A 27,209-nucleotide genomic window follows, 5' to 3' on the forward strand; every position below is an offset into this window, starting at 1 on the left:
TCAACCAGGGTCCAAAGATACTGATCAGGCATTATTCCAGTTAGTCACAATACGCAGGTGCAGGATGTCTGCAAACACTGACATGCAAAATGAAATTGTTTAATGAGGAATAAAAAGCCACAAGACAATGGTGTCTTGAAGGTAAAGAAAGGGGAGAAGGGAGCTAATAAATTTGCTCTATTATGTCCTTTCCATAATACTGCTGCCTTACTAAATTCAATTCAAATGCCCACAGTTTAGCAATCTACAAAATACTGAGAGGTACTGAGTTCAAAAATAAAAAACTAATCCAGTCTTGGTTGCAGAGTAACTAAAGCTAATAAATACTATACTTTGTGGGCTGGTATTACTGCCTTTAAAAAGATCTAACAGGGCCTTTTCTAGACATCAGAAGTGAGTTTCTACTCTGTATGGTAGAGGGTCACTCTGCTTAAGGCTAGGTGTTTCGGCCAGGTACTGGCTCTTGAGAGACAGCTGGCTTTGATCAAAATGAATTTTTAGAAATACAAACACACAAAACACACACACACACACACACACACACACACACACACACACACACATCACCTTGCTATGACTACAGAAAACAAAAAGGACCTTGTACAAAACAGATGATGTCTACGAACGGGCACTTTCAAAGGTGACATGGTCATTAAAAAGTCTTATTAAAATAAAATCATTCAGAAGTCTATAAAGCAAACGGAAAGGAACAAAAATTGTTCTGAATACTGATGGGGTGTCTTAGAGCAGCTCCTTCATAGGTGGGGGGATGAAACAACTGGAGTGTGTTGGAACTGATCAGCAAGGCCTTGGAACCGACGATGGCTGCGAAGGTTCCTGTCCACCCACTGAGTCAGGCTGTACCTCTGTAAGGGCTTCTGTCTGAATCGGGGGTAGTTTCTGCCAGGAAGAGAGGAAAAAAGATAAATTTTTGTGAAAATCAGTGTTGGTATGGAAGTTTGCATGTAGAAAAGGCCAGCAGAATCATTTTAGTGACCTCATTAGTTTACAAGAATCTCTGAAAATGACATTTCAATTGTTACCATTAGACAATACTTCCTTCTCCAACACCATTTTTTGTGATTATTTTTGATATTTGTATAGTAAATAGTATAGTTCCTTTCTCTCCCCCTCAGAACCACTTAATTAGCACCTAGACATTATGGTGATATGTGCTACAGAAACATACAGATGCTCTTACTATGTATAGTTGAAAAGTAATACAAAGGCACAGAAATCACCATCGGGACATTTATAGCAGTATCTATTTCATTCTTCATTTTGGCCCTATACCTCCAAAAGGACCCCGTCTAACATAGCTGAAGGATGCTTAGGACACAAGAGTTAAAATTAGAAATTCCCAGAAAAAGTAACTCATCATGTGAGCATTATGATACAGGTTTAAGGATTGGCCAATTCCACTGGATTGAAGCAAAGAAGTCCCATACTGCCCTTCTGTGATAGGAGAAGAAAGAATATTTCTGATTTAGAAGTAGATGATCTAATCCCTGATCTACCACCCACTAGATATGTGGCCTTAGACAAGCTAGGCCTTATCTTCTTCACCTGTAAAGCAATGATAGTACTTGAACTAGAGATGTCATATGGAAAAAGTTTCAGAAAACCTTAAAAATGTGAGCCATTATATGTAACATCAAGGTAAAACAAATTGGTTGTGGAGTCCAAAGTCATGGGTTTGAATTACAATTCTAACACTTGCTAACCTGTGACAATGGGCAAATGGTTTATCTAAGATTCTCTCTGCAACATAAAATGTGGTAATAATCCATATTTACACCACTACTTTGTAGTGTCACTGGAAGCAAGGTGCTTTGTACCTGATATAGCATTAAAGGAAGGTGGACAATTATTATCTAAAAGTAAAATTCTAACCTCAATGTATTACTATTTATGACAAATAAATAGCATCCAAAATCTTTATCCTGGGCTTATAGATTTTAAAGCTGAAAGATTCTTTAGCAATCTACTCCAAACACTTTCACTTTACGTTCAAGGGAACTAACACCTAGAGATGAAACAGTTTGCCCATGATCTCACAGCTGGCATTCAAACCCAGGTCATCTCATTCCAAATCAATGAGATTTCTACAGCCTCTTCCTAACTCTCTCATTTATTCCTTTCTACAACCTATCAGTCAGGTCAGGAGTACTGCAAGTTTCCAAACATTTCTCTTTAATCTTAGTCTCTCCTCCTCTGATCTATTTTATATACATACCAATACCAGATTCACAATGACATTCAGCTCATCAAAAAGAAAGCTACCAACACCAGCATTGAAATAGCCTTGGGGCAGTTTTTCTTATTTCCAAAAGCTCTGGGGCAGAAGATGTTAAGCAAAAATATGAATTAGGAAATGACTTGGGTCAAGGTCTTTAAAATTAAGTTCCATTCAGAATAATCAAACTCAGCCATAATGATATTAGGGGAATGGCTACATTCATGCTCCAAAAGCCCAGAAATCAGCATAAAGTATGTTGGGGGAATGCTTTTACAATTTAATGAGCAGCAGGAAGCAACCATAGTTGGTGAGCTGAATGGGGACCTCTTTAGGCAAAAGGGGCAGCCAGAAGCCAGAGGACTGGGGGGGAGGGGGGGAGGGAGGGGAAACGGGGACGGGACATAAAAAAACCCCAACAACCCAAGTCTACACAATTAATGAATAAGGAAAAAAAGAAAAGAATGACCATATAGCCCAGACTAGGCCCATTCTAAGACAGAAGGCTAAATTAGGGGATTGCCTTAACTTCTCAATTCGAAATGTTCTATATCAAGTGTACCTGACCAGCTTATAGTTCTCTGAGGTCCTTTTCTCCAGCCAGATATTGCTACTTCTGCTATTTATGAGCATCTTCTCATGTCGGACAAAACATGTTATCATCAAAAGACAAGGAATGGTGATCAAGAGATCTAGGCTCTATTCTCAGCTCAGCCATTAGCTGATTGGATCCCCTGGTACATAGCCTCTCATGAACTCCAATGTCCATCCCTCAACAGATTGGAACACTAGGCCTCATTTAATAAAATGAAATTATTACCTTTTGGGGGATTGGGTCTGTGATCCCAGACATATAAGGACCTCCTGATAGAGAAGTCACCTCAACTAATGCCCATTAGTGAGTGTTCCTCAAGTTAGAGTTAATTGGGACCCTATGATGTGAAGGAACTTGTCCAGGGTCATAAAGCTAGGATGAACAAGAATTTCCCTCACTCTGAGGCTAGCCTTTTATTTACTATGTCATACTGCCTCTAAATATGAAATTTATGGGGCAGCTGGGTAGCTCAGTGGATTGAGTGTCAGGCCTAGAGACAGGAGGTCCTAGGTTCAAATCTGGCCTCAGACACTTCCCAGCTGTGTGACCCTGGGCAAGTCACTTGACCCCCATTGCCCACTCTTACCACTCTTCCACCTAGGAGCCAATACACAGAAGTTAAGGGTCTTTATACCAAAAAATGTTCTAAATCCCTCTTGATTAGAGAAATGCCTATTAAAACAATGTTTAGGTACTATCTCACATCTACCAAATTGGTCAATATGACAATAATAGAAAATGATAAATGTTGGAAGGGATGTAGCAAAATTGGGACACTAATGCATTGTTGGTGGAGTTGTGAACTGATCCAAACATTCTGGAGGGCAATTTGGAACTATGCCCAAAGGGCATTAAAAGACTGCCTGTCCTTTGATCCAGCTATACCACTGCTGGGTTTATAGTCCAAAGAGATAATAAGGAAAAAGACTTGTGCAAAAATATTTATAGCTGAGCTCTTTGTGGTGGCAAAAAATTGGAAAATGAGGGAGTGTTCTTCATTTGGGGAATGGCTTAACAAATTGTGGTATCTATTGGTGATGGAATACTATTGTGCTAAAAGGAATAATGAACTGGAAGAATTCCATGTGAACTAGAACAACCTCCAGGAATTGATGCAGAGTGAAAGGAGCAGAACCAGGAGAACATTGTACACAGAGGCTGATACAGGGTGGAACAATCAAATGTAATGGACTTCTATACTAGAAGCAATGCAATGACTCAGGACAATTCTGAGGGACTTGTGAGAAAGAAACATATCCACATCTAGAGAAAGAACTATGGGAGTAGAAACACAGAAGAAAAACAACTGCTTGATCAAATGGGTCGATGGGGATATGTTTGGGGATGTAGACTCTAAATGATCACCCTAGTGCAAATATTAATAATATGGAAATAGGTCTTGATCAATGACACATGTAAAAACCCAGTGGAATTGCTCATTGGCTATGAGAGGGGGTTAGGAGGAGAGGAGGGAAAGAACATGATTCATGTAACCACGGGAAAATATTACAAATTAATTGATTAAATGAACTTTAAAAAAATGTTTTAAATCCCTCTTGATTAGAGAAATACCAATTAAAGCAATGCTTAGGTGCTATCTCATACCTATCAGATTGGTCAATATGACAATAAAGGAAAATGATGTTGGAGGGGATGTGGCAAAATTGAAACACTAATGCATTGTTGGTGGAGTTGTGAACTGATCCAAACATTCGGGAGGGCAATTTGGAACTATGTTCAAAGGGCTATAAAAATGTGCATACCCTTTGATCCTGTAATAACATCACTGGGTCTGTATCCCAAAGAAATTAAAAAAATAAAGGAGGAAAGGACCTACTGGTACAAAAATATTTGTAGCAGCTCTTTTAGTGGTGGTAAAAAATTGGAAATTGAGGGAATGTTCATTAACTGAGAAATGGCTGAACAAACAGTGGTATATGTTAGTGTTGGAATACTCTTGTGCTATAAGGAACAATGAGCAGGAGAAAAAGATTTCAGAAAAAGCTGGGAAGATCTACGTGAACTGATGCAGAATGAAATAAGCAGAACCAGAGGAATACTGTACACAGTAACAGCAATATTGTGCAATGTATATACCGTCAGAGAAAAAACTATTGGAAATCAGATGCAGATCAAAGCATACTATCTTTCACCTGTTTATTTAGAGTTTTATTTTGGGGTTTTGGTTTTATGATTATTCTTCTTACAACAATGACCAATATAAAAGTATGGTCTCAGACCAAATTGCTTACCATCTCCAAGACAGGGGGAAGAGAGAGGGAGACAATGTGGATCTTATAATTTCGGAAAGCATATACTGAAAATTGTTATTACATATAATTTGGAATAAAATATTTTTTATTTTAAAAAAGATGAAATTTAATAAGGCTAAATATTAAGTTGGATTTTTTTAAAAAAATCAACCTTTAGACTATAATGAGTAAACATGGCCAGACAACAGTTTACATAATAAGGACTCTGGGTTTTCGTGCACTATAAGCTCAAGAGTCAATTTAGTGTCCAGAGGGAGAGAAATGACCCAGCTTCACCTGCCAGGATTAGAACACAGCTAGACTCTCATTCTGAGGACCAAATTTAAGGAGGGGGCACACTGACAGTCTGGACTCTGTCTAAAATGGAGCAACCATGATAGTTAGGGGACTGGGAACTATGCCAGTCCACCACCAGAATCAGACACAGGAACTGCTGACATTTAACTTGGAGGAAAAGATTTGCACAGAAGGGAAAAGGGAATGATAATTCTGTTCAAATTTAATGAAGGGGGGGTGGGCAGCTGGGTAGCTCAGTGGATTAAGAGTCATGCCTAGAGATGGGAAGTCCTAGGTTCAAATCCAGCCTCAGACACTTCCCAGCTATGTGACCCTGGGCAAGTCACTTGACCCCCATTGCCCACCCTTACCACTCTTCCACCTAGGAGCCAATACACAGAAGTTAAGGGTTTAAAAAAAAATTTAATGAAGGGGTGTCATTTGGAAAAGGAATTATGCTTGTTTGCTTAGCCCTAGAGGGGAAAAACTAAGACCTAGGGGGAATGACAGAAAAACCAAATGTTATAGCCCTAGGAAAGTCTCTCTACATCTTTGTGCCTCACTTACCTCATCTAGACAATGGAGATAATTAATCTTTACATTACCTTTTTCATAATATCATTGCTATGTAATTGCTTTGTCAATCATAAAATATTCAAATAAATGCTATTATTACTGAATTTTCTAACAAATTAGATCTGACCAAAATTAAAATAGGTTATGACAGATTTCTGATTCTTAAAGATCTTCAAGAATAAGCTGGATGAATGCATGTTGGGATGGTGCAGAAGAGATTCAGGGAGAAGTGAGCTAGACACTCTGGGGTCCTTCCCAAATACAAGGATCCCTCTAAGATTATACTACAATGAAATGACAATATGATTCTTCCAACATTTTTATAACCAAGTACCCCCTGACTCCATGAAGAAACAGAGAATCTTATAGAATGCAGCTGAGTAGGGGTAGCTAGGTGGCTCAATAGACAGAGTCAGACCTGGAGTCAGGAGTTCCTGGAGTTCTATAGCCTCTGGCACTTCCTAGCTGGGTGACCCTGGGCAAGTCACTTAACTGTGATTGTCTACTCCATTCTGTTCTTCTTTCTTAGAATTGACACTAAGACAGAAGGTAAGGGTTTAAAAAAATTGCAGTTGAGTACCAGAGAAGGAACTGGTTCAAGAAGACAATATTGATCCACCTGAGGACAGGGACCACATTCTATTTAACTTTTGTCTTTCTCCCCATGTTAAGCACATAAATGGCACCTAATGAATGTTAAAGTAAACCTTGGATCTCCTTAGGTTCCAGTCAGAGTTATCTTGCTAGACTATTGTTACAACTCTTAGAATTACAGAATTTTATAGCTACAAAGGGTCAAGTTCAAACTCATTTTATAGATAAGAATTGTGAGGCCAGAGGTTAAGTGAGCCAGAAAATAAGGAATAAAGAGGGAACAAGAAGCCAGGATCTCCTGATACCCCAGTGTGGTGCCCTTTCTACCCAGCACGCTGTCAACAGATACACACATACATATAGAGCTTTATTTTCAGATGAGGAAACTGAAGAGAGGACACTTAAGTGATTTGCCACAATGTTATCCAGGGGCCAGATCATTCACATCTCCTGACTAAAGATGCTATTTTTACCAATATCTACCCTGTTTTATTTTAAAAAATGTTTTCTGATGGGTGTGAGGCTATACCTCAGAATTGTTTTAATTGGTATTTCTCTAATTAATAGTGATTTAAAGCATATGACTATTGGGAGCTTTGATTTCTTCTGGAAAATGCCTGTTCATATTTCTTTGATCATTTGTCAAACGAAGAATGGCTCTAACTTTTATAAATTTGGCTCAGTTCCCTATACATTTGAGAAATGAGACCTTTATCAGAAAAATTTGCTATAAAATTTTTTCCAGTTCCCTGTTTTCCTTCTAATTTCAGCTGAACTGGTTTTATTTGTGCAAACCCTTTTTAATTTAAATTATCCATTTTAATTTTGTTAAATTATCCATCTTACCTCCCATGTTCCTCTTTACCTTGTTTAGTCATGAATTCTTCTCTTGGCTAGAGATCTAACAGGTAATTTTTTTGCCATGTTCCTGTAATTTACTTATATTATCCGCTACCTCTAAATCATTTATCTATTTTGAGGACATCCAGATATATGGTGTAAGCTGTCCCAGCTATAGGCAGGCACCAAAATGACTGAATCAAACAGAGCCTATTCTTTGACCACCAGGTCTATCTATAGTCTTAGTTCTCCCTTTCAATACTTTGGAGAAGATAAATTAATAACCCTGCAAAGATATATCAGTCTCTTCCTGGAGCTAAGCCCTGTCCTTCTCTTCCCTCAAATCACTTACTTACCTCATGGTGAGGTCTGATGGGTGTTGCCACCGCTGGTTCTGCTTTTGATATTCCCCATTAGCAACTTGATCCATCAAGGCACATAACTCACCTAAGGCACCTACAATACACAAAAGTCGGCATTCAGGGGCCCTTATTTAGGCTGGAGCCTAAGCACATCATCGGACTTGGTATCCAGAAGGCAAGTATATAGGAACCAGGCATTGCATTCAAGGACAGTCATCTTACAAGGATTATCACAAGACTTGCAATGGACACAGGCAACCAAGAAAACTACAGGCCAAGAGAAGGGAGTTTTCAGGGATGGGCAATAGTTTCCCAGAACTATGAAACCTTTATAAAACATTATTAGAACAACAACCCAATAAAAGAAATGTCTTAAATTTAGTTCACAGCATTACCATATCCTGGCATTAATGCATTAGCTATTTATTTGAAGCCTATGAGAATGTCTAAGAATTCTTTCAAACACATCACTTATCACTTTTCAGGAAAAAAAACTTAAATGAAAGAATCAGTTAATACACAAGCTCAATATGAATATATGGCATGTCAAAGCCATCAAGAAAGTCAATACTATCTTGGGTTTCATTCAGGGAACTAAAGAGATAACAGTTCAGTCTTCTAAGCTAAGACATATCTGGAATGTTGTATTCAGTTCTAGGGGTCAACTTTTGGGAAGGCCAGTCACAGAGAGCGTAAAGAAGAGAACAACCAGGATGGTGAAGGGTCTCAGTGGGTAAAGGTTGGTTGAGAAAAGTGGAGATAGTTAGCCTAAAGAAAAGACTCAGGGAACACACACAAACCACCTTCATTTCATTTCATATATTGAAAGGATTGCCCCCATGAAAGAGATTTGATTTGTTCTGTGTGACCCCAGAATGCAGAACTAGGAGCAATGAGAAGTTGAAGAGGCAAATTTAGATCAAATATAGGGGAAAACTTTCTAAAAATTAGAGCTACTAAAAGTTTGCCTTGGATTTTTATATACATTCCCTCACTGGAGGTCTCTGAGAACAAGGTGAATGATTTGTTGGGTATGTTGAAGAAGGGAGGGCTTTTGCTCAAGTACATGTTGAACTAGATGGGACTCTGAAGTCCATTCCAATTAAGATTCTGTAATGAATATAGCATGTGGTTACAAATTGTGCCTTCCCAATTGTGCAGAAATAGCCCTTTCAGTAAAATATCAGCTCTTCAAAGGTTTCACATTGCAGTGATCCTGCCAAAACTTCACCAAGGGAGGTTTGGCAAAGTACACACATCCTGGTGTCCAGGTCTCAAAATGGAACCATTAACAGCTCCAAGATTGTCTCTGCAGTGCATGTCCCTTAGCCCACTCATCTCTCACCACCTGGTACTTCAGCCTTATTACCCCAGCAGCAGAGAGTAAGACTCTGAAAACCTCTCATGATGAAGTTTATTCATTTAAAAATAGACAAGAAAGAATGGCAGACAACACCCTGGATTCTAAGATACCTGAGCCATCCAGAAGCTAGAGGGGTTCATTTAGCATATTCTACCTAACTTGGGGTTCTCTAAAACCCTTCCTTCATATTAAAGTGAGAAGGGGCAGCTAGGTGTTGATGCTAGGATTTCAATACTGAAAGGAAAAGTAAGGGCCAGACGGGGGTCTTGCATAAGCGCAGTTTATTATAGATATGAGAAAGATTTTTATAGAGTAGAGTGCTAAGCATTACATCATATTTAGGAGACGTTTCTTTCCCACATAATATTATTTATGTAAAAACATTATCCAAAACATCTGTAGGGCTCCTCTACAAACCCAAACAATCCCAGGGGCCATAGTTCATTCCCAGATATCCTACCTGCTGCTTGCGTAAATAGCTTTACTATGGCCTTCAGCAGAATACAGAGGCATCTCTATGAAATTTATTTGTGGCTTCTTTCTCCCTGGGTCAGACCCCAACATTTATTCATGGCTCTTTTCTCACTGGGTCAGACCCTAACATCTCTTTGACCTTACCTCCTAAAGAACATGATAGAGCACCAAGCCTAGAAGGAAGACCTGAGTTCAAGTGAAAGCTATGTAAAGCCTGGGCAAACCACTTATTCCTGATAGCCTAGCCATTGCCATTCTTCTGACTTAGAAATGGTAAGACAGCAAGTAAGGTTTTTTGTTTTTGTTTTTAAGGTGAGATGGAAGTTTGGTAGTTGGAGTCTTTACAACTAAACTGTTAAGTTTATAGTCAAACGATATAATCTACAAATCAAAAAATTTGTCCTCTATCTAGTAGGACTATATCTGACCATTCTCTAGCTGACTCTACCTGAAAATTCTACTAAGACCCAGGCTTTGCAGGAGATAAAAACCCTTAAATAATGGGAGAAACAGACACAACCCATGTTGTGGGGTTTTAACTGCTTGTACAAAATCTAGTGTTGACTCTGGCAAAAACTGAACTTATTCACTCACCACAAAAATGCTTTTCTAATCTACCCATTATCGTTGGTAACAGAACTATCTCTCTATCTATTACAGGATCACAAGACTTCTTTGATTGATTTCTCTACCAGGCCCCAAGAAGCTCAGTATTGGGATATCTTCATCAGTCCTTAAGATCTTATCATTCTTGACACTCTACCTCATCACCCCTCTGCCTCTCTGATTAGAGAGTAGGGCCAAAAATTCCAAAGTTTGATTTAAGGGGAACTTGGCTCAAACAACAAAAATTTCTCTCCTGACTACTCTACTTTTGGGATTTTTCTGACCGACTTTCTCCATCAGACCCCAACTCTGGTACCTTCTCCTCCCCTCCTTTTCAGCTTCCTTTTGTGTATTGTCTTTCCCTGTAAGCTGTAAGCTCACTAAGGGCAGAAACTTTTTTTTACTCATTTATATCTTTTGTGTATTGTCTTTCCCTGTAAGCTGTAAGCTCACTAAGGGCAGAAACTTTTTTTTACTCATTTATATCTTCCGTGCTTAGCATACTGCGGTTCACTGAATAATTAATTGATTTACAAAATCTGAGAGTCTGAAGGGCCATGAGCAGCCTAATCTAGTCCAATCCCTAAATGAAAGGAATCCCCATTCTGACACCCAACAAGTGGTCATTCAACATATATCTGAAAATATCTAATGAAAAAGAACCTATCACATCCTGAGGCAATCCATTCCATGGGATGTCCTCTATATAAATTCTACCCCTCCCATTGTTCTTCTGTATTCAGAAAACAAACCCTGAAAACTGATGCCATCCATCACAATATCCTGGAAGATGGCACCCTTGATTTCTCAGTCCTAACTAACAAATTCACTCCTCCTACTAGCCTAACCTCAGTTAGTCCTTTCTCCCTTCTGAATACTAATCCAATCCAGAAATACTTTATTAAAGTCTACTATGTGAGACGTACAATGCTAGGCTTAGTTAGAGATAATCATGTTTTGAGCCTCCACAAATCTTTTGCATCTCTCTCCCTCTTTGCTTATGTGGCTGCTCCTCTTATTCAGGCTTTTATTACCTTTCATTTGGACTATTACAATGCTAATTTGCCTTCCACAAAGCTACCAAAATAATATTACTAAGGAACACATCTAACATGTTGCCTCACTACTCAGAAGGCTTCAGTGGTCCACAGAATCACAAAGGTTTCCCAATGCCTGAAATATAAGTGGCATAGACCGGTGATGGTGAACCTATAGCACACGTGCCAAAGATGGCACACAAAGATTTCTCTGTGAACATGTGCACCATATAGTCACTCACTAGAGTTAGTTACTAGAAAGGCAGAGGGACTCGCATGCCAACCAGTCTGGGGGGTCAGGGCATGGCACACAGTGTCTAAAAGGTTTGCCATCACTGCCACAGACTGTCATTTAAGGCCCTCCACAATTTAACTACCTTCTGCCTTGATTTTGTATCATTCCCTTTCACAGATTCTATCTCCCAGTCCAACTAGACTAAATTCTTCTCTAAACTCAACACATCATCTCTAGCTTCCATACCTTTGTACAAGGTTGCATGATTAGAACACCCACCTCCTTTATCTCTGCCTTTCTGAATCCTTGTCTTTATCACTTAGTTCAGATGTCATCATCTCCAAGAATTTAACTCAATTCAATTCAAGAGTTTAAGTGCTTCGACACAGGGGGATACAAAGGCATAAACAAGCCCTAAAGGTAAAGTCCCAACTTATCTATGCACAAATGAACACACAGCACATACAAAGCCATCTTAGTGCTTGGTGTCAGAAACCTGACTTGATTCCTCTTCCACTTCTACCCCAAGGTATTAAGTGTTCCTTTCCTCTTCAAATGACCTTGTATTATTTTGTGTTTCTTTTAGTCCAACAGAATGTAAGCACCTTGAGGGAAGGGACATTTTTGTCTTGAAAACCTCAGTGCCTAGAACAGACAAGGGCCTTAATAAATGCTTTTTGTTGCTATTTGAATTTAGCACGGAGAAAGGGAAAGTTCTGAGATGGCTCTGACCACTCTCTTAGGAAGAGCTGTCATTCTGGAGAAGAATTAGGTTTGTTTTGCTTAGCTCCAGGGGGCACAACTAGCTGGGGAAAGGTGACAGAAAAGTTGATTTAGGCTTCTTTCTAACAGAATTCTATAAATGGAATGAGTTCTCTCAGGAGGTAAAGATGTTCCCTCTCACTTGAGGTTTACAAGTAACAGTTGGATAACCACTTATCATAGATGTCTAAGGAGATTCTTATTCCGTAACAGGTAAACTAGATGACACCTGAGGACTTTGTCTGCCTTGAAATTCTGTAATTTTAAACAGATTTGATTTATTATAATGAAAACTTTCACTCTAGGCTTGAGAATGGCCAAAAAACTTCTGGATTCCCTTTATTCTACCTCAAATACTCAAATACAACTCAGATACGTACTAAACATCTACATGTCAAGAATGGTGGTAGGTCACAAGGATATAAAGATAAATTAGATATAGTCCCTGCCCTCAAAGACTTTATAATGTAGTAATTAAGATGAAATGTCTGTGAAAAGTAGCAATAAAAATCTGAGTAAGAAAAGTGAAAAGGAGAAGATCAAAATTCCACAAGAGATTAGGGGCGGGAGGGTGGGAGTGGGGTGTTGAGTGATTCCTTTATGACCAGGAGCTGTGGGAAAGCTTCATGGATGAACCCATAACAAAGTTGCCCCCCCAAAATTAAAACTGGCAGAGAACTGTGAAGGGTAAAGAACAGTGCATGCCAAGTACAGAGAACAATGTAAGCAAAGGGCAGGATGAGATCAGGATAAGAGAAATTTTATCCTATTTATCTTTTAGAAGAGAGAAACATGAGATAAAGCTTGAAAAGGTTATGGAGATCCCTAAAGGTCAAGATACAGAGTCAGGCCTTCTTCTGGTAGACACTGGACATGTCCTTATGGTTCCTTATGGTTTTTAAGTAAGAGAGTGAAGTGATCAGAACTGTGCATTAGGAAAGTTATTTATCAGGGGTGTTGAGGGAATGAGATTATAAAGATAAAAACTGAAAGATTAATTAAAAAGAGTGAAGAGTAAATCAAACTTTCCTTGTCTATCAATCAACAACTTTTAAGTTAGTCAATCAAAAACTTAAGTAGCCCTACTTAGTACTTTACCAGTCACTAAGTATGAAAGTTCACAAGTCACTTGCTAGAGTACATGACAACTCCAGAGGCTACTGCCCCGCCCCTCGGGCAGTGCTAGGCAAATTGAAAGACTGCTTGGTTCCTGTAAAGTGATATTGAGAAAACTGCTTTAAAAAAGGCCAGCTTGAGGATTCAGTCATTCTCGCTCTCTTGTGTTGGTGAGCCAGGTTGGAAGAGGAGACTCTTTCCCTGGATCCTGTGTTGGCTTGTGGTGGTGAGTGGAGTGATTCCTTCCTTGGTTCTTCAGTGAGGAGGCCCTCTCTGCTTGTTGGCGTTTGGTGGGACACTCCCTTCAGCATGAGTTCTGGTAATATTTTTGGTGGTCTTAGCCTTGAGTACACTGCAGGTTCTCAGAGGATTCTTCAGCATCTTCAGATTTTGGCTTCCTAGTTAGGACTTTGGATTCTGGCGAGATTCACTTTCAGATTCACATATGCAGTCTGGAGACATTAGGATTAAACTTAGGGTATTTTGTAGCTAGGCAGTACTTTCTGTCTATCTACATTTTTTTCACTTTCACTCCTTCCACCTCTTTGTAAATAAAACTAAGTCATTTTCACTTAAGCTGTAATATTTTTAAATCTGCAACCGCAATATTACTTTAGAATTCTCATATTTATCATAAGACCTAAATTTAAATTCTTACAAAAGCTATTATAATATTCCAGGGAAGAGGTATGGATAGTATGAACCAGGACAACAGAAATGGAAATGAAAGCAGGAATGAATTCCAAGAGATTTTAAAGAATTATTAGGATTTGTCAACTGATGATACAGGTCAAGAATAAAAGGAAGGGAGTAGGGGGGAAGTAATGACCCAGATTTAGAACCTGATAACTAAGATGATAGTAATATATATCAATTATAATAAAGTTGGTAGATTGAAATCTGGCCTCATACATCTCTTGCCTGGGTGACCCTAGGCAAGTCACAACCCCAACTGCCTAGCCCAGTGATGGGCAACCTTTTGAGCTTGGTGTGTCAAAATTCACCAAAAAACCGAGCATAACTCAGGTGGTGTGTCATTTTGAGAAAAAAAAAAAACCCATAATTTTGTGATATTTATAGTTTAAATAACAAAAATGTATAATTATAATATATAACTATTTAATAAACCAAAATAGGTAAATTAACATAGGTAGAATAGTCATGTGTGACTAGCTGTGTGACCCTGGGCAAGTCACTTAACCCCCATTACCTAGCTCTTACCACTCTTCTGCCTTAGAATCAATACATAGTGCAGAGTGTCTACACTACAGCAAATGTTTCATCCTCAGCATGCGACCCCAGACTTCTCTATATGTAGCTGCATGTCATCAAAAATGGCTACGCGTGTCAGTGCTGACACACGTGTCATAGGTTTGCCATCTGCAGCCTAGCCCTTTCTTAGTATCAATTCTAAGACCAAAGGTAAAAGTTAAAAAAAAAAAGACCAAAGGTAAAAGTTAAAAAAAGAAAGAAAAAAAAAGTTGGCTTCTTTCTGCAGGGTGTAAAAGGGAATTTTTGGTTCTCTTTGAGTTCACACTTATGAAAGGGAATCCTTTATTCTCTTTGCCTAGTTGGAGCTAACACTTTGGTTAACACCAACTTAAGTATAAGCTTGAACTAATGTGGAGGAGCTAGCAAACCTCTTAGTGAATTCACACCCTACTTAGTGCTAGGTGAGAAGCCAGCAAGATACTTGGAGAGCTCCACCCTTTTTTCTAACTCAAACAGTCAGCAACTTGTGAATTCTTTTAAGGGATCACACTCTCAGAAACTGTAAACTCTTTCAATAAGTATTCACCCCTCCAGAAGGTGGGGAACTAACTGGTTCACACAAACACTGCCCCCTGGGCAGTGCTAGACTATTTGGAAGCTGTGATTGGCCCCTGTGAAGAGGGGAGGAGACAAGAAGCCACTATAAAAGGCCCTGAATTTCTGAGGCTGGGGAATGGACTCCAAGAAGAGAGTAGACTCCAAGAAAGAAGTCAGTTTCAAGAAGAAGGTTGGCTCAGGCCTCAGGAGTCACCTTGAGCTCAAGTCATTGTCTTGACCTGCTTCTTGGAGGGATCTTGGGTGAGTGGATAGCTGGCTTTCCCTTTCTGTCTTCTGGAGAGAGTTTAATTCCAGTTGAAGGTTAACAAGTCCTGGCTGAGCCAAGCACTGGAACAGTATTTAGTTAGGTTAGGCTAATGTCTTCTCTACCCTTTTGTATCCCTCTGCTTTCACTCTTTCCAGATCTTTTGTAAATAAAAGATTTATAATTTTCATATATTTAGCCAAACCATTAAATTTAACAGTTACAAGGAAGAGGAAAAGGGATGGCCAATGTTGAGTTTGAGATGCTAGCAGGATAGAGGTAGCAATGTCCAGCAGGGAGTTGAAGATACAGGATTAAAGTATAGAAAAAAGATTGGGACTAGTTTTAGTGATCTTAAAGTCAAACAAATGGAATAAATGATTGAAGGCATGAAATTAGTTAAGATTGCCGAGAGAGACTACAGAAATTTAAGTGCCAAGAAGAAATCTTTTGGGGGAGGTTCACATTTAGGATGTGGGAAGAGCCTCTGAAGGAGACAGATGGAATTGTCAGAAGGGTAGGAAAATTATGAGAGTACAGTGTCAAGAAAGCCAGGGAAAGAAAAAGTAACAAGGATGGAATGGACAATAACAACAAATGCACAGAAAGGTCAACTAGCACAAAAACTGAGAAAGGTCATTAAAAAAAATTTCGGAGAGAGAACAGTTCTGGCAGTGGTGGGAACCAAAGCCAGTAAGCAAGGGACTTTAGAATTAGTCAGGAGAGAAGCAATTATTCCTTTCAGATGTTACATAATGAAGGAGAAATATGACAACAGCCACTTTTAAACACAGGTTTTGTTTAAGTATTGATCAGAACTAAAATCAAGTAGGTTAAAATTAAACAGATCATCAGAAAGGAATTTTTTTGATCCTAAGCCAAAGATGATGAAAAAGATCTTAAGGTTCTGACCCCAGAAAGGTCTTATATGTATCAAAAATATTCATAGCAGCACTTTTTTGTGGTAGTAAAAAACTGGCAAGTTGGTGCCCAGTGATTAGGAAGTAGATAAACAAATTATAATACATGAATGCAACAGAATATTATTATGAATATGAAAAATTCAAAGAAACATGGGAAACCATATCAACTGAAGTAGTGTAAAGTAAAACAAAACTACAATGACTAAAACAAATGAAACTGAAGCTATGTAATCATAATGACCAAGCTTAATCCCAAAGAAGAGTTTAAAAGATGAACCTCTCTTCCTTCACTAGGTATTATGCATGTGGAATAAACAGCCACCTGTAGTCAATATACTGGTAGGTTTTGCCAAAATGCTTCTTCCCTCTCCTTAACAAATTTTATTATAAAGAAAGGCAAGAGATATTTAGAAATAAATGTGATCTGGAAACAGGAGGTTCGTGAGCAAGTTACTTAACCTCAATTGCCTAGCCCTTACTGCTCTTAGTATTGATTCTGAGACAGAAGGTAAGGGATTTTTATTGTTGTTTTTTTAAAGTATGACATAAAAACAAAATGTATTTCTTAAAAAAGCATCCACAGTACTCTGAAAATTGAAAATGAGAATGCTCTCCTATACTATAAACTAACAGCAATAAAATATCAATCATTTTAGGCCAGAGCACCAGGCCTAGAGTCAGGAGGACTTGGGCAAATCTGGTTTCAGACAATTCCTAGCTATGTGACCCTGGACAAGTCACTTAACCTCAATTGCCTAGGCCTTGCCACTCTTCTTTCTTAGAACTGATAATAAGGCAGAAGGTTGTTTTTCAAAAAATCATCTGGTTCAAAATCTATTAGTAGATAAAGGAGTTAAGTATTAGTAGGTAAAGGAGTTAAGGAAGACTGTATATTCTGAAAGGAAGGCAATGCAAAAACAATAAGAACTATATTATCTTTAAATCCTTCCCTCATTCCCTATTGCTTAAGTAACAAAAGTCTAAGCTCTTTTTCCTGGCACTCAAGGTCCTCCAAAATACGTGTCCAAAGGATTTTTCTATCCTTACCTCTCACTATCCTCTTACAGAACCCTCTGTTCCAAGTAAGTTCATCTCTCCATTATGCCAAATGAATTTCCATCCTTATGACTTTGCATGTTTACCTCCCTATCTAGAATATAGGTATGATAATCTCTTCATTCAATGCAATTCTTGTCCATGTCTTTCAGAGAAGACAACCATGCTCAAAATCTTCCCTCTAGCACTACTAGTATTCCATGCCATCAGTGCCACACACAGGTTGTCCATCTGTTTTCCTCCTGCTCTTGTTATGTAAGCACAGTCAACCCTTTTAATGGATTACATCTCTCATACCAGTTCTTAAGCTAAGTTACCACTGGTAATAGCCTTCCTATTCCTACCATATATTTCTGGGGTAACCACAATTTTGAGTCTTCAAAGTCTGTGATATTCCATGATTCCCAGCCATACAACATTACTGAAAATATACCTGGTCAACCTCACCATCTGAATAAATGGTCAGATCAAAAAAATAATTATTAAAAATCAATGCTGGGCAGCTGGGTAGCTCAGTAGAGTGAGAGTCGGGCCTAGAGACAAGAGGTCCTAGGTTCAAACCCGGCCTCAGCCACTTCCCAGCTGTGTGACCCTGGGCAAGTCACTTGACCCCCATTGCCCACCCTTGCCAATCTTCCACCTATGAGACAATACACCGAAGAACAAGGGTTAAAAAAAAAAAAATCAATGCCAAGGGCAGCTGGGTAGCTCAGTGGATTGAGAGCCAGGCCTAGAGACGGGAGGTCCTAGGTTCAAATCCGGCCTCAGACACTTCCCAGCTGTGTGACCCTGGGCAAGTCACTTGACCCCCATTGCCTACCCTTACCACTCTTCCACCTATAAGTCAATACACAGAAGTTAAGGGTTTAAAATTAAAAAAAAAAAAAAATCAATGCCAAGGGGCAGCTGGGTAGCTCAGTGGAGTGAGAGTCAGGCCTAGAGACAGGAGGTCCTAGGTTCAAATCCAGCCTCAGCCACTTCCCAGCTGTGTGACCCTGGGCAAGTCACTTGACCCCCATTGCCCACCCTTACCAATCTTCCACCTATGAGACAATACACTGAAGTACAAGGGTTTAAAAAAAAAATCAATGTCAAGTGAAAATTAATCTCTTAATGGAACAGTCAAGGATCTGTCTTTGGCCTTATGTTGTTTAATATTTTTATCAATAACCTGGGTAAATATATAAATGATAATTTATCAAATATGTAGATGAAAAAAATTGACAGGGATTGCTAACACAATGGATGATAAGCTAAGCATCCAAAAAGATCTTGACAAGTTAGGATGGATATAAGATACAATTTCACATAAATAAATGTAAAGTCTTAAGCTTGGGTTCAAAAGAATCATTTTCAATTTATATGAACTGAAGCAGAAGAAAATGAGCAGAATCAGAATAATCCAGGTAGTGATCACAAAAAACAACCTATCAGAACTCTACTCTAAGCTATGGCTGGGTCTGACCCTTCAGGGCACTGACTGAAAGTGAGCATGCCTCCCTCTTCTCAGGGAAGAGGTGGAAGACTATAGCTGCATAATGAAGCAGGCACTGTTAGGCATTGTCTATGTGCTGCTTGCACTTAAATGTATTTCTTTAGAACAAGAGGAGGACTAAAGGAGGATCACTGCTAAGGAACATTGACATAAGGAAGAAAAACCATTAATAAGAACATTTGTTTAAAAAAAAAATCAACTTCACCAGTGCAAGATGGAAGAGACAAGGTTTGACAAGTTGATGTGGGAAAAAAATGAAGCATTTCAGTGCCAATCTAGGATTATGGCAGGACCAATAAAACAGTAACTACTGCAAGGAATTCCATAATGTACAGCCTCTACAATTCTATATCCTTTTCTAAAACATACCAAAAAAGCATATGCTTATTATTTGAGAATTTTTAAATTGCAAATGTTATCCTAGCAAGCAAAACTGGCATTGTTTGCTAGAAATACATCAAGCAAAAAAGGTAAGTAAAGGGTTTATTATTCTTCAAAAATGAACAAAATTGAAGGCCAGTCCCCTTAGCAATAAAAATTTGTCAGAAAAACTCCTTAGACATAGTTATCTGCATTCATAAGCAATTTATTTACAATTTTGTTCTTCCCTGCAACCTTAAATTCCTGGGAAGCTATGTGTAATAATGCTAAGTTCCACCTACATAAAAGTTTTTTATGGTACCTAAGTTTTGCATCCTTAGCAGAGATAAGCAAGATGATCCTTATCCTGAGTTCGATGCCCTAAAATTTCTGAGAAGTAGAAATGGAAACATTTCTAGAATGTGTCAGAGATGAGGCCTTTTTTTTTTTTTTTTTTTTTTTTTGGTATAAAAAGAGAACTTTGTTAGCCATGTTGAGAGTATCTACTACCTTCCTTCCCCCCTTCCTAGTTTGGAGGTGACAACATCTGAAGATAACATGGGTGCTGGTGCCTTCTCCCCAATCCCAATTTAAAACTACAGGTTTCTACACTACCCAGAAAGTAAAGAACCTTCAGTTACTACCTGATCCTCATTAGCTTTTTGAGGAGTTGTCACCTCCTCCCACCCTTCCTTCACCCCATGAACATATCTGATATGTTTCTCAGAGAGTTGATGAAAACCTTACTAGAGATGCAAACATGAAGAACATTCCATCTCGCCTCCATCATTCCTATGAATTAGAATATCACCCAATAAATCTTTTTAGGATTGCTTGTGTGGTCTGTTTCTTTCTTCCCTGGGTGTGGCAATTGGGTAAGTAACACAAATAGGAGAGTCTGATCAACAGCCCTTTTCAATTTCTGAAAACACAAAAAAACACACTGCCTCACTTGGAAAAAGGAGCAGTGCATATTAAGATATTGTAGGATCATAAATAGGTTATAATTAAAAGTAAATTCACTGAGTCAACAATGCAAGGTAATAGCTAAAAAAAGGTCTTATATTCTATTAAGAGAAACATGGGGTCCAGAATGATGTGATGGTAATTAGTATGCTCTATTCTGGTCAAGTCACATCTCAAATACTATAAGAATGCTGCCAGGCTGGAATATATGCAGAGTAAAGTGATTTGGATGGTGAGAAACTTCAAGGCCATGTCATATGAAAGTCCACTGGGGGCAGCTAGATAGTTCATTGGATTGAGAGCTAGGTCTGGAGACAGGAAGTCCTGGGTTCAAATCTGACCTAGCTATGTGATTCTGGCAAGTCACTAAACCCGTTGCCTAGCCCTTACCACTCTTCTGCCTTTAAACGAATACTTGTATCAATTCTGAGACAAAAAATAAGGGTTTAAAAAAAGATCCACTGAAAGAGGTCAAGATGTTAGCCTTGAGAAGATATATGAGATGACATGACATGGCAGTTATCTTTGAATATCTGAAGGGCAATGGGGTAGAAGAGAGATTAGCCTTGTTCTTGATAGACATCATGATTTAGGCTCAATATAAAGCAAAGAAGATTTCCTAACTTCCTCTAGAGAAAAATGGGTTACCCCTTCCTGGAAATCCTCCAGGAAAATGTTATTGACAAATTGAGGGCATTATAAAGAGCACGCTCCCTAGATAGATACTGCCTACTTTTTTTTTTTTTTTTTTTTAAACCCTTACCTTCCATCTTGGAGTCAATACTGTGTTTTGGCTCCAAGGCAGAAGAGTGGTAAGGGCTACACAATGGGGGTCAAGGGACTTGCCCAGGGTCAAACCGCTAGGAAGTGTCTGAGGCCAAATTTGAGCCCAGGACCTCCTGTCTCTAGGCCTGGCTCTCAATCCACTCAACCACCTACCTGCCCCGATACTGCCTACTTATGAGCGGATGACCTCTAAAGTATGTCTGAGATTTTATACTTTTGGGAATTTCTCTTCAACATGGACTTTGCACAGGTTATCTTCCATTAAACAGTCTTGAGAACAGCCTTGTTTTATGCCTCACTTGATATTAATAATCAGAGATATTGAATAAAGTTTTTTCTGGTTTATATCTATCAGAAAATCTCTTACTGATCTAGAAATTGTTTATACAACTTATTTTAAGGTTGTTTTTGGCTCTAAATCTAATAGGGTTTTTTTAAATCATCACAGCAGAATACTGTATTTTCTATACTTTTCTATAGAGCTGACATCTACATGTTCATACAATTGACTGACATGAGTCATAAAAGCCTGATTATTATCTTCTCATTTTCACCCAGGATAACCTTGAAACATGTAGCTCATTCTCATAAAGATTTTAAAGAGATAAGTATGCACAGGGTTGGTTGCTAATGTCCTTTTGGTTAGCTTTTCACAGTAAAACACTAGCTGTATTCCAACATTTAATAGCTCCCTCTTTTTAGGTACCTTGCTTCTATAATCATATCACCTCCTGCATGGTTATTTTCTATTTGTGTTTGATCTGGTCTGCCACTCTTCTCCTTTCCAATTCCTCACATCAGGTGTTATGAGGGGTGGGAGGGCCTCCACAATCAACAATAAAGACATTTCAATATAAATCTATTTGTTGTCCTTTCATTCATAACTGTTCTTGGGAGTATATAATTTACTTGGATTTCATGCCAAGTAAATACTTGTTTTCCCCATACCACTTCGCTATTTGAGGAATGTTCTATCACTCATCAACTTCCACTGTTCTTCAGTGACATAGTTTACAAGTCAATCTATATTCTAAATAGAGATTATCCTAGGCTGCTGTAACTCTTCATCTGGCACAAAGAGCAAGTATATGCTGACTAAGGTTATTCCTGGGCCATTTTGATCTCTCCATCGTGGCTACTGTACTGTCTACTTTGTATTGATTTATTATACATATTTTACTGTTAAACTTCTGTAACAAATGGTGAAAATCTAAGTCAATGTCTTTATCTTTATCTAAGGCAGAAGGTAAGGGTTTAAAAAAATACAGTTTCATCTCTATGTTATGACTGATATAGCAGCTTCAGGATATGGTTCTTCAGTTTGGTCTCAAAAGGGTATCTTATTGGAGGGGGCAGCTGGGTAGCTCAGTGGATTGAGAGCCAGGCCTAGAGACGGGAGGTCCTAGGTTCAAATCCGGCCTCAGACACTTCCCAGCTGTGTGACCCTGGGCAAGTCACTTGACCCCCATTGCCTACCCTTACCACTCTTCCACCTATAAGTCAATACACAGAAGTTAAGGGTTTAAAATTTAAAAAAAAAAAAAAAAAAGGGTATCTTATCCCTACTATCCCAACTCATCCCCATCACCCTTAGGAATTCCCGTTAGCCAATACTTAAGAATGAATAGCAATGAGAGCAATCCTCTTTTGGACTGAAGACTGAATCAGCTTGCAACATCTTCTAATGAACAAGAATAGAAGAGCTCATCTTAAAGAACATGGAAAATTATTCAAAGCTTTTCATGTAATTACAGACTGCAGTAGAGAGCATCTTAAAAGGATATTTGGTCCAAACTGGAGCCAAAAGAATTCTGTTCTACAACCCCCCTGACAAACACTCCCCCCTAGTCTGTTTGATGAGCTTTGTAACAGAAAGCCCTTTCCTTCCATGGCAGCTCTTTTCTGTTATAAATGTTAGAGTTTGTCCTTGCATTGAATCAATGTCCTAGTCCTTCCCTACTGCTCCTGGTTCCACCGAGAGTTTTATTTAATTTTGGTGCCCACAAGGTAGATGGCATTTGCAATGCAGGCAAATCAGAAAAAGAAACAAGATCATTAAGAACCATGAAGACCATGCTGAACAGCACCTCCTCATCTATTTTATCCCCAAAACAGACTATATCACATTACTTAAAGGCAGTGGAGAAAGTACTACATGACCTTGGTTCTAATCATTTTTTTAAACTTGTTGTTTGTTATATCAATATTCCCATTCTCTTTCTCCCCGAACTAAAGAATTCATCAGTTCGCACACACACAAAAAATATACATAAAATGTATTATTTGTGTTTCTGTTTATCAGTTCTTATGTAACTAAGGGGAAACATTCAAAATAAAAATAAATAAATATTAGAAGTTATTTATCAGTTCTTTCTCTGGAGATGGGCTTTCATAAGTTATTTTTCAAACATTAATTATATAGCTAACTATATATGTTTTCTTGAGTCTACTTATTTCACTTTTCATAATTTAATGTCATTCATTCCATGTTTTTTAATTAATCTGCTCATTATTTCTTATGGTACAATAGTATTCCATCATAATCATATACCACAACTTGTCCAGATATTCCTCAATTAATGGGCATCCCCTCAATTTATATTTTTTTGCCACTATAAAGAGAGCTGCTATAAATACTTTAAAACATATAGGTTCTCTTCCTTTTTCTCTGATCACTTTAGACAGACCCAACAATGATACTGCAGGGTCTAAGGGTATGTACAGTTTTATAACTCTCTGGGCATAACTCCAGATTGCCTCCAGGCTCTAATCTTAATGCTGACATTTACTAAGCATCTGATCTTAATTAAATCCATTTTCCTCTCTAAGCTTGTTTCCTCATCTATAAAATATGGTTAACATCACATACCCTGTTTATCTCACAGAATTATACTGTTAGGATCAAATGAGATAATATAAGCAAAAGTTAATTTGGAAAACTATAAAATGTTATACAATTATTACATAATAATTAACTGTTCACATCAACTTTATCAAATGATAAGTCTCCATTTACTGGCACTGAAAGCATTATGTCCTCATTCTAATAATAGACAACAAAACTTATTTTAAGACAATCTAAGGTGAAGTATTCTTTTCAAGTTCTAGCCTTTGGGTAAGGAGACAGTTAATATACACTGACCAGCTTCAGCAAATTAAAACTAATCAACTCCACCAACCTGAGCCACATGGGACTTAATAAAAAGAACCCAGCACCTTTCCCACCCCATTCCTGTTTACCTTGGTTAGATTCCAGAGGGTTTTTTAAGTGAGCAATGACATTCTTAAGATAAATTTGCTTCTTCTGTTCCAGCTCAGTCTTCGAGAATGTCTGAATCTTACTCCTTAAAACAAAGCATACCAGGGGGGGAAATAGTTCATGAGTTTCATCTCAACAAAACAGAAGAAGCCAGGCAAACAAGTAACCGACTAACACCCAAAAGCAATATTCTCTTTAGGACCCAGTGAGAGAAGACAATATTGATTTTAGCTATGTGCTATGTATGTCTTGAGGCTGGAGTCTAAAATAAAAAATTTGATTTCCTTTCAATATGGCTAACAAAAGAGTGAAAGAACATTCAGATTCTAGAAAAAGTTTCACATTCACTGAGTGATTCTTTGATAGTCTCAAAACCTCAAGGGACCCCATCAAAATGGGATTTTAAATTGGAAAAGAACCTAAGTTCCTTGGGAATCTGAATTTTTTGAGTTGTAAGAAAAATATCTCCTCATGCATATAAAATAATAGGTTATCAAATGACTTTTAAACCAGGTAAGGCAGAACAATGTAATTGTTGCTAATCTCTTTTTCCCTGTTCAAAAAAAACAAATTAACAAACCCAAAAATTTCCTACCTCTTTCCTAAAAAAAGCTCAACCCCCCAAAGTGATCACTTGACATATGATCTTGCTATATAAACATAACCAAATCACAAACTTACATCAACACTGAAAAGGTTAACATACAAATAAATTGCTTTAAGCTTTTATTGTTAGAAGTCAAGCTGACAATTTATCCCAATACCTCCCTTCTGTACTGAAATTACTTATACTGATACTGCCCTCTCCTGGAAAAAACAGATATAGAATGGAAGACTCCTAAATTTGTGAGGGTATATATATAGGTACCTTAAAGATTATCCAACCAAACTATTTTATAGTAGAAGAGGCATGGTATGGGAGAAGGAATGTATAACTTAGACAAGAGAGACCTAGGTTCAAATTCAGCATTTAGGGGGCAGCTGGGTGGCTCAATGGATTGAGAGCCAGGCCTAGAGATGGGAGGTCCTAGGTTCAAATCTGTTCTTAGACATTTCCTAGCTGGGTGACCCTGGGCAAGTCACTTAAGCCCCATTGCTTAGCCTTTACCACTCTTCTGCCTTGGAGCCAATACACAGTACTGACTCTAAAACAGAAGGTAAGGGTTTAAAATTTAAAAAAAAAAAAAAAAAAAAAAAAATTTCAGCATCTGGCAATTACCAGCTGGGTGACAGGTAAAAATCACTTTCCTGTTTCTGAGACTCAATTTTCTCATCTATAAAATAAGGATGATAACACTTGGAGTACTTACCTCACAGAGTTGTGAAGATGTAATAAGGTAACATAGGTAAAGTGTCTTCCCAACTTTAAAGCACAAAGGCAGAATCTGATTCTGTTCATTTCCCTACCAGGACATTTGCCCCAAAGCCTCATCCAGCGATAAAAGAATTAAGTTGACTCTGCACATTTCTACATGAAGAAAGTGGCCACATTTTGTACATCCCACTGCCCAACCTAGTTATTATTTTTGTATATTCTCTTTGTTCCTATGCAAACCTTCTACGAGGACTAGATTTCCCCTTAAAGTATATAAAGAGAAAAATCAGCAGAAATTAGGGTAGGGCAGCAAGTCCAGGAAGAGAACTGGGGCCCCTAGGTATCAGACAACGTATTAGATTTTGTTACATTACCTTGCTTTGGCCAGTTGAAGTGGAATGACTTTCCCTAATCTTCTCTCATACCCTTCCTTCTTTTTAGAATCCTTGTCTAGTTTGACCGGCTTTCATTCAAATAAGAACACAAAAAAGGAGGAAAATGTCAAATTAGAGCTTAGTAAAAGCAAAAGCAAATGACAGCAATGAAAACGAAACCCTTTTGATGATAACAGCCTGTATTCTGGTAAAGGCTACAGAGACATTGTTATTAATCTATGTCCATGAAGATTCATAATTCATTCCCAAATCAGACCTAATATAGGAATCAAGGTCAAAACAAGCTAAAACCTCTAAGAAGAGAAACATAGATCAATTTCCCCAATAAGCAGTGAAAGCCAAGAGACTGTACTTACTTTGGTAGATGAAGACTGTACAGCTGGAGGCCTAGCTGTGTCACCTAATTTGTGTCCATCATTGCCTGAAGGCAGTGCCACATCTGGTCTAGTTGGTTCCAAGGTTGGAGAAGCTACAGGTACAGACTCTTCACAATTAGATGCATTTGCTCTAGGAGACCCCTGTGGAGGGCCAGCTTTAGGAGGTGGAGTCCCTTCCCAAACAGAACAAGAGGAGCTGATTTCTTTAGTGCAAATTTTGCCATCATTCTGGCCATGACCTTCTCTATTCCCATCTTTCCCCAGGGAGGAGGGAGTTCCCAAACAGTCTGCATTACTGGAACCATCTTTTGAAGAAGACTCAGTCTCTTTTGGACCAAACGCATCACAAACTGTTGTATTAAAAGGTGGGACAACAGTTATTTTCAAGAGATTTTTTTCTGATACAAAGTGTCTGCTAGGTGATTTGGTTGGAGTGGGTGCGTGCCTAGTTGGTATGTTTATCTGAGGTAGATTATGGATGCTAGCTGGCCCAGCCCTGGGTCCCACGCTGCAAAGTACATTTATATCTTGAGGAGAGTCAAATGAAATACCACTACAGCTCCCCAACTTCTCAGTTTGACCACCTGCATCTTTTCTTAATCCTCCCAGAGACTGTTCATTTAGTGAGTCATCATCCTTCAATAGCTCTTGAATCTCTTCTTCTGTGTAACTGAAGTGACCATCATCCTCCTCTCCCTCAGAAAGCTCCAGTAAGGAGTCATCTAGTCCATCATCATCCTGTCCAAATCTACCCCAGGATGAGACTGGATCACTGTCTTTAGGTAGGAGAGCTGTAATTTTAGTCTGCTCAGGCCCAGAGGCATCAAAACCACCAGAGGAGTCTAGAGAGCAGGTCAT

At 38.5% G+C, this 27,209-nt stretch overlaps 1 protein-coding gene across 1 annotated transcript; it reads right to left on the reverse strand.

Moving 5' to 3' along the window:
- Positions 1-634: 634 nt before the first annotated feature.
- Positions 635-27,209, reverse strand: LOC123243226 (S100P binding protein). The gene is made up of 5 exons (XM_044671437.1): positions 26,331-27,209; positions 25,954-26,042; positions 24,246-24,349; positions 7,747-7,846; positions 635-900 (listed from the first exon to the last, which is right to left on the reverse strand). Exons 1-5 carry the CDS (start codon positions 27,207-27,209, stop codon positions 756-758), a joined length of 1,317 nt encoding a protein of 438 aa, XP_044527372.1. The 3' UTR covers positions 635-755.

Source organism: Gracilinanus agilis, chromosome 3 (assembly GCF_016433145.1).
Source record: "Gracilinanus agilis isolate LMUSP501 chromosome 3, AgileGrace, whole genome shotgun sequence".
NCBI classification, from domain to species: Eukaryota; Metazoa; Chordata; class Mammalia; order Didelphimorphia; family Didelphidae; genus Gracilinanus; species Gracilinanus agilis.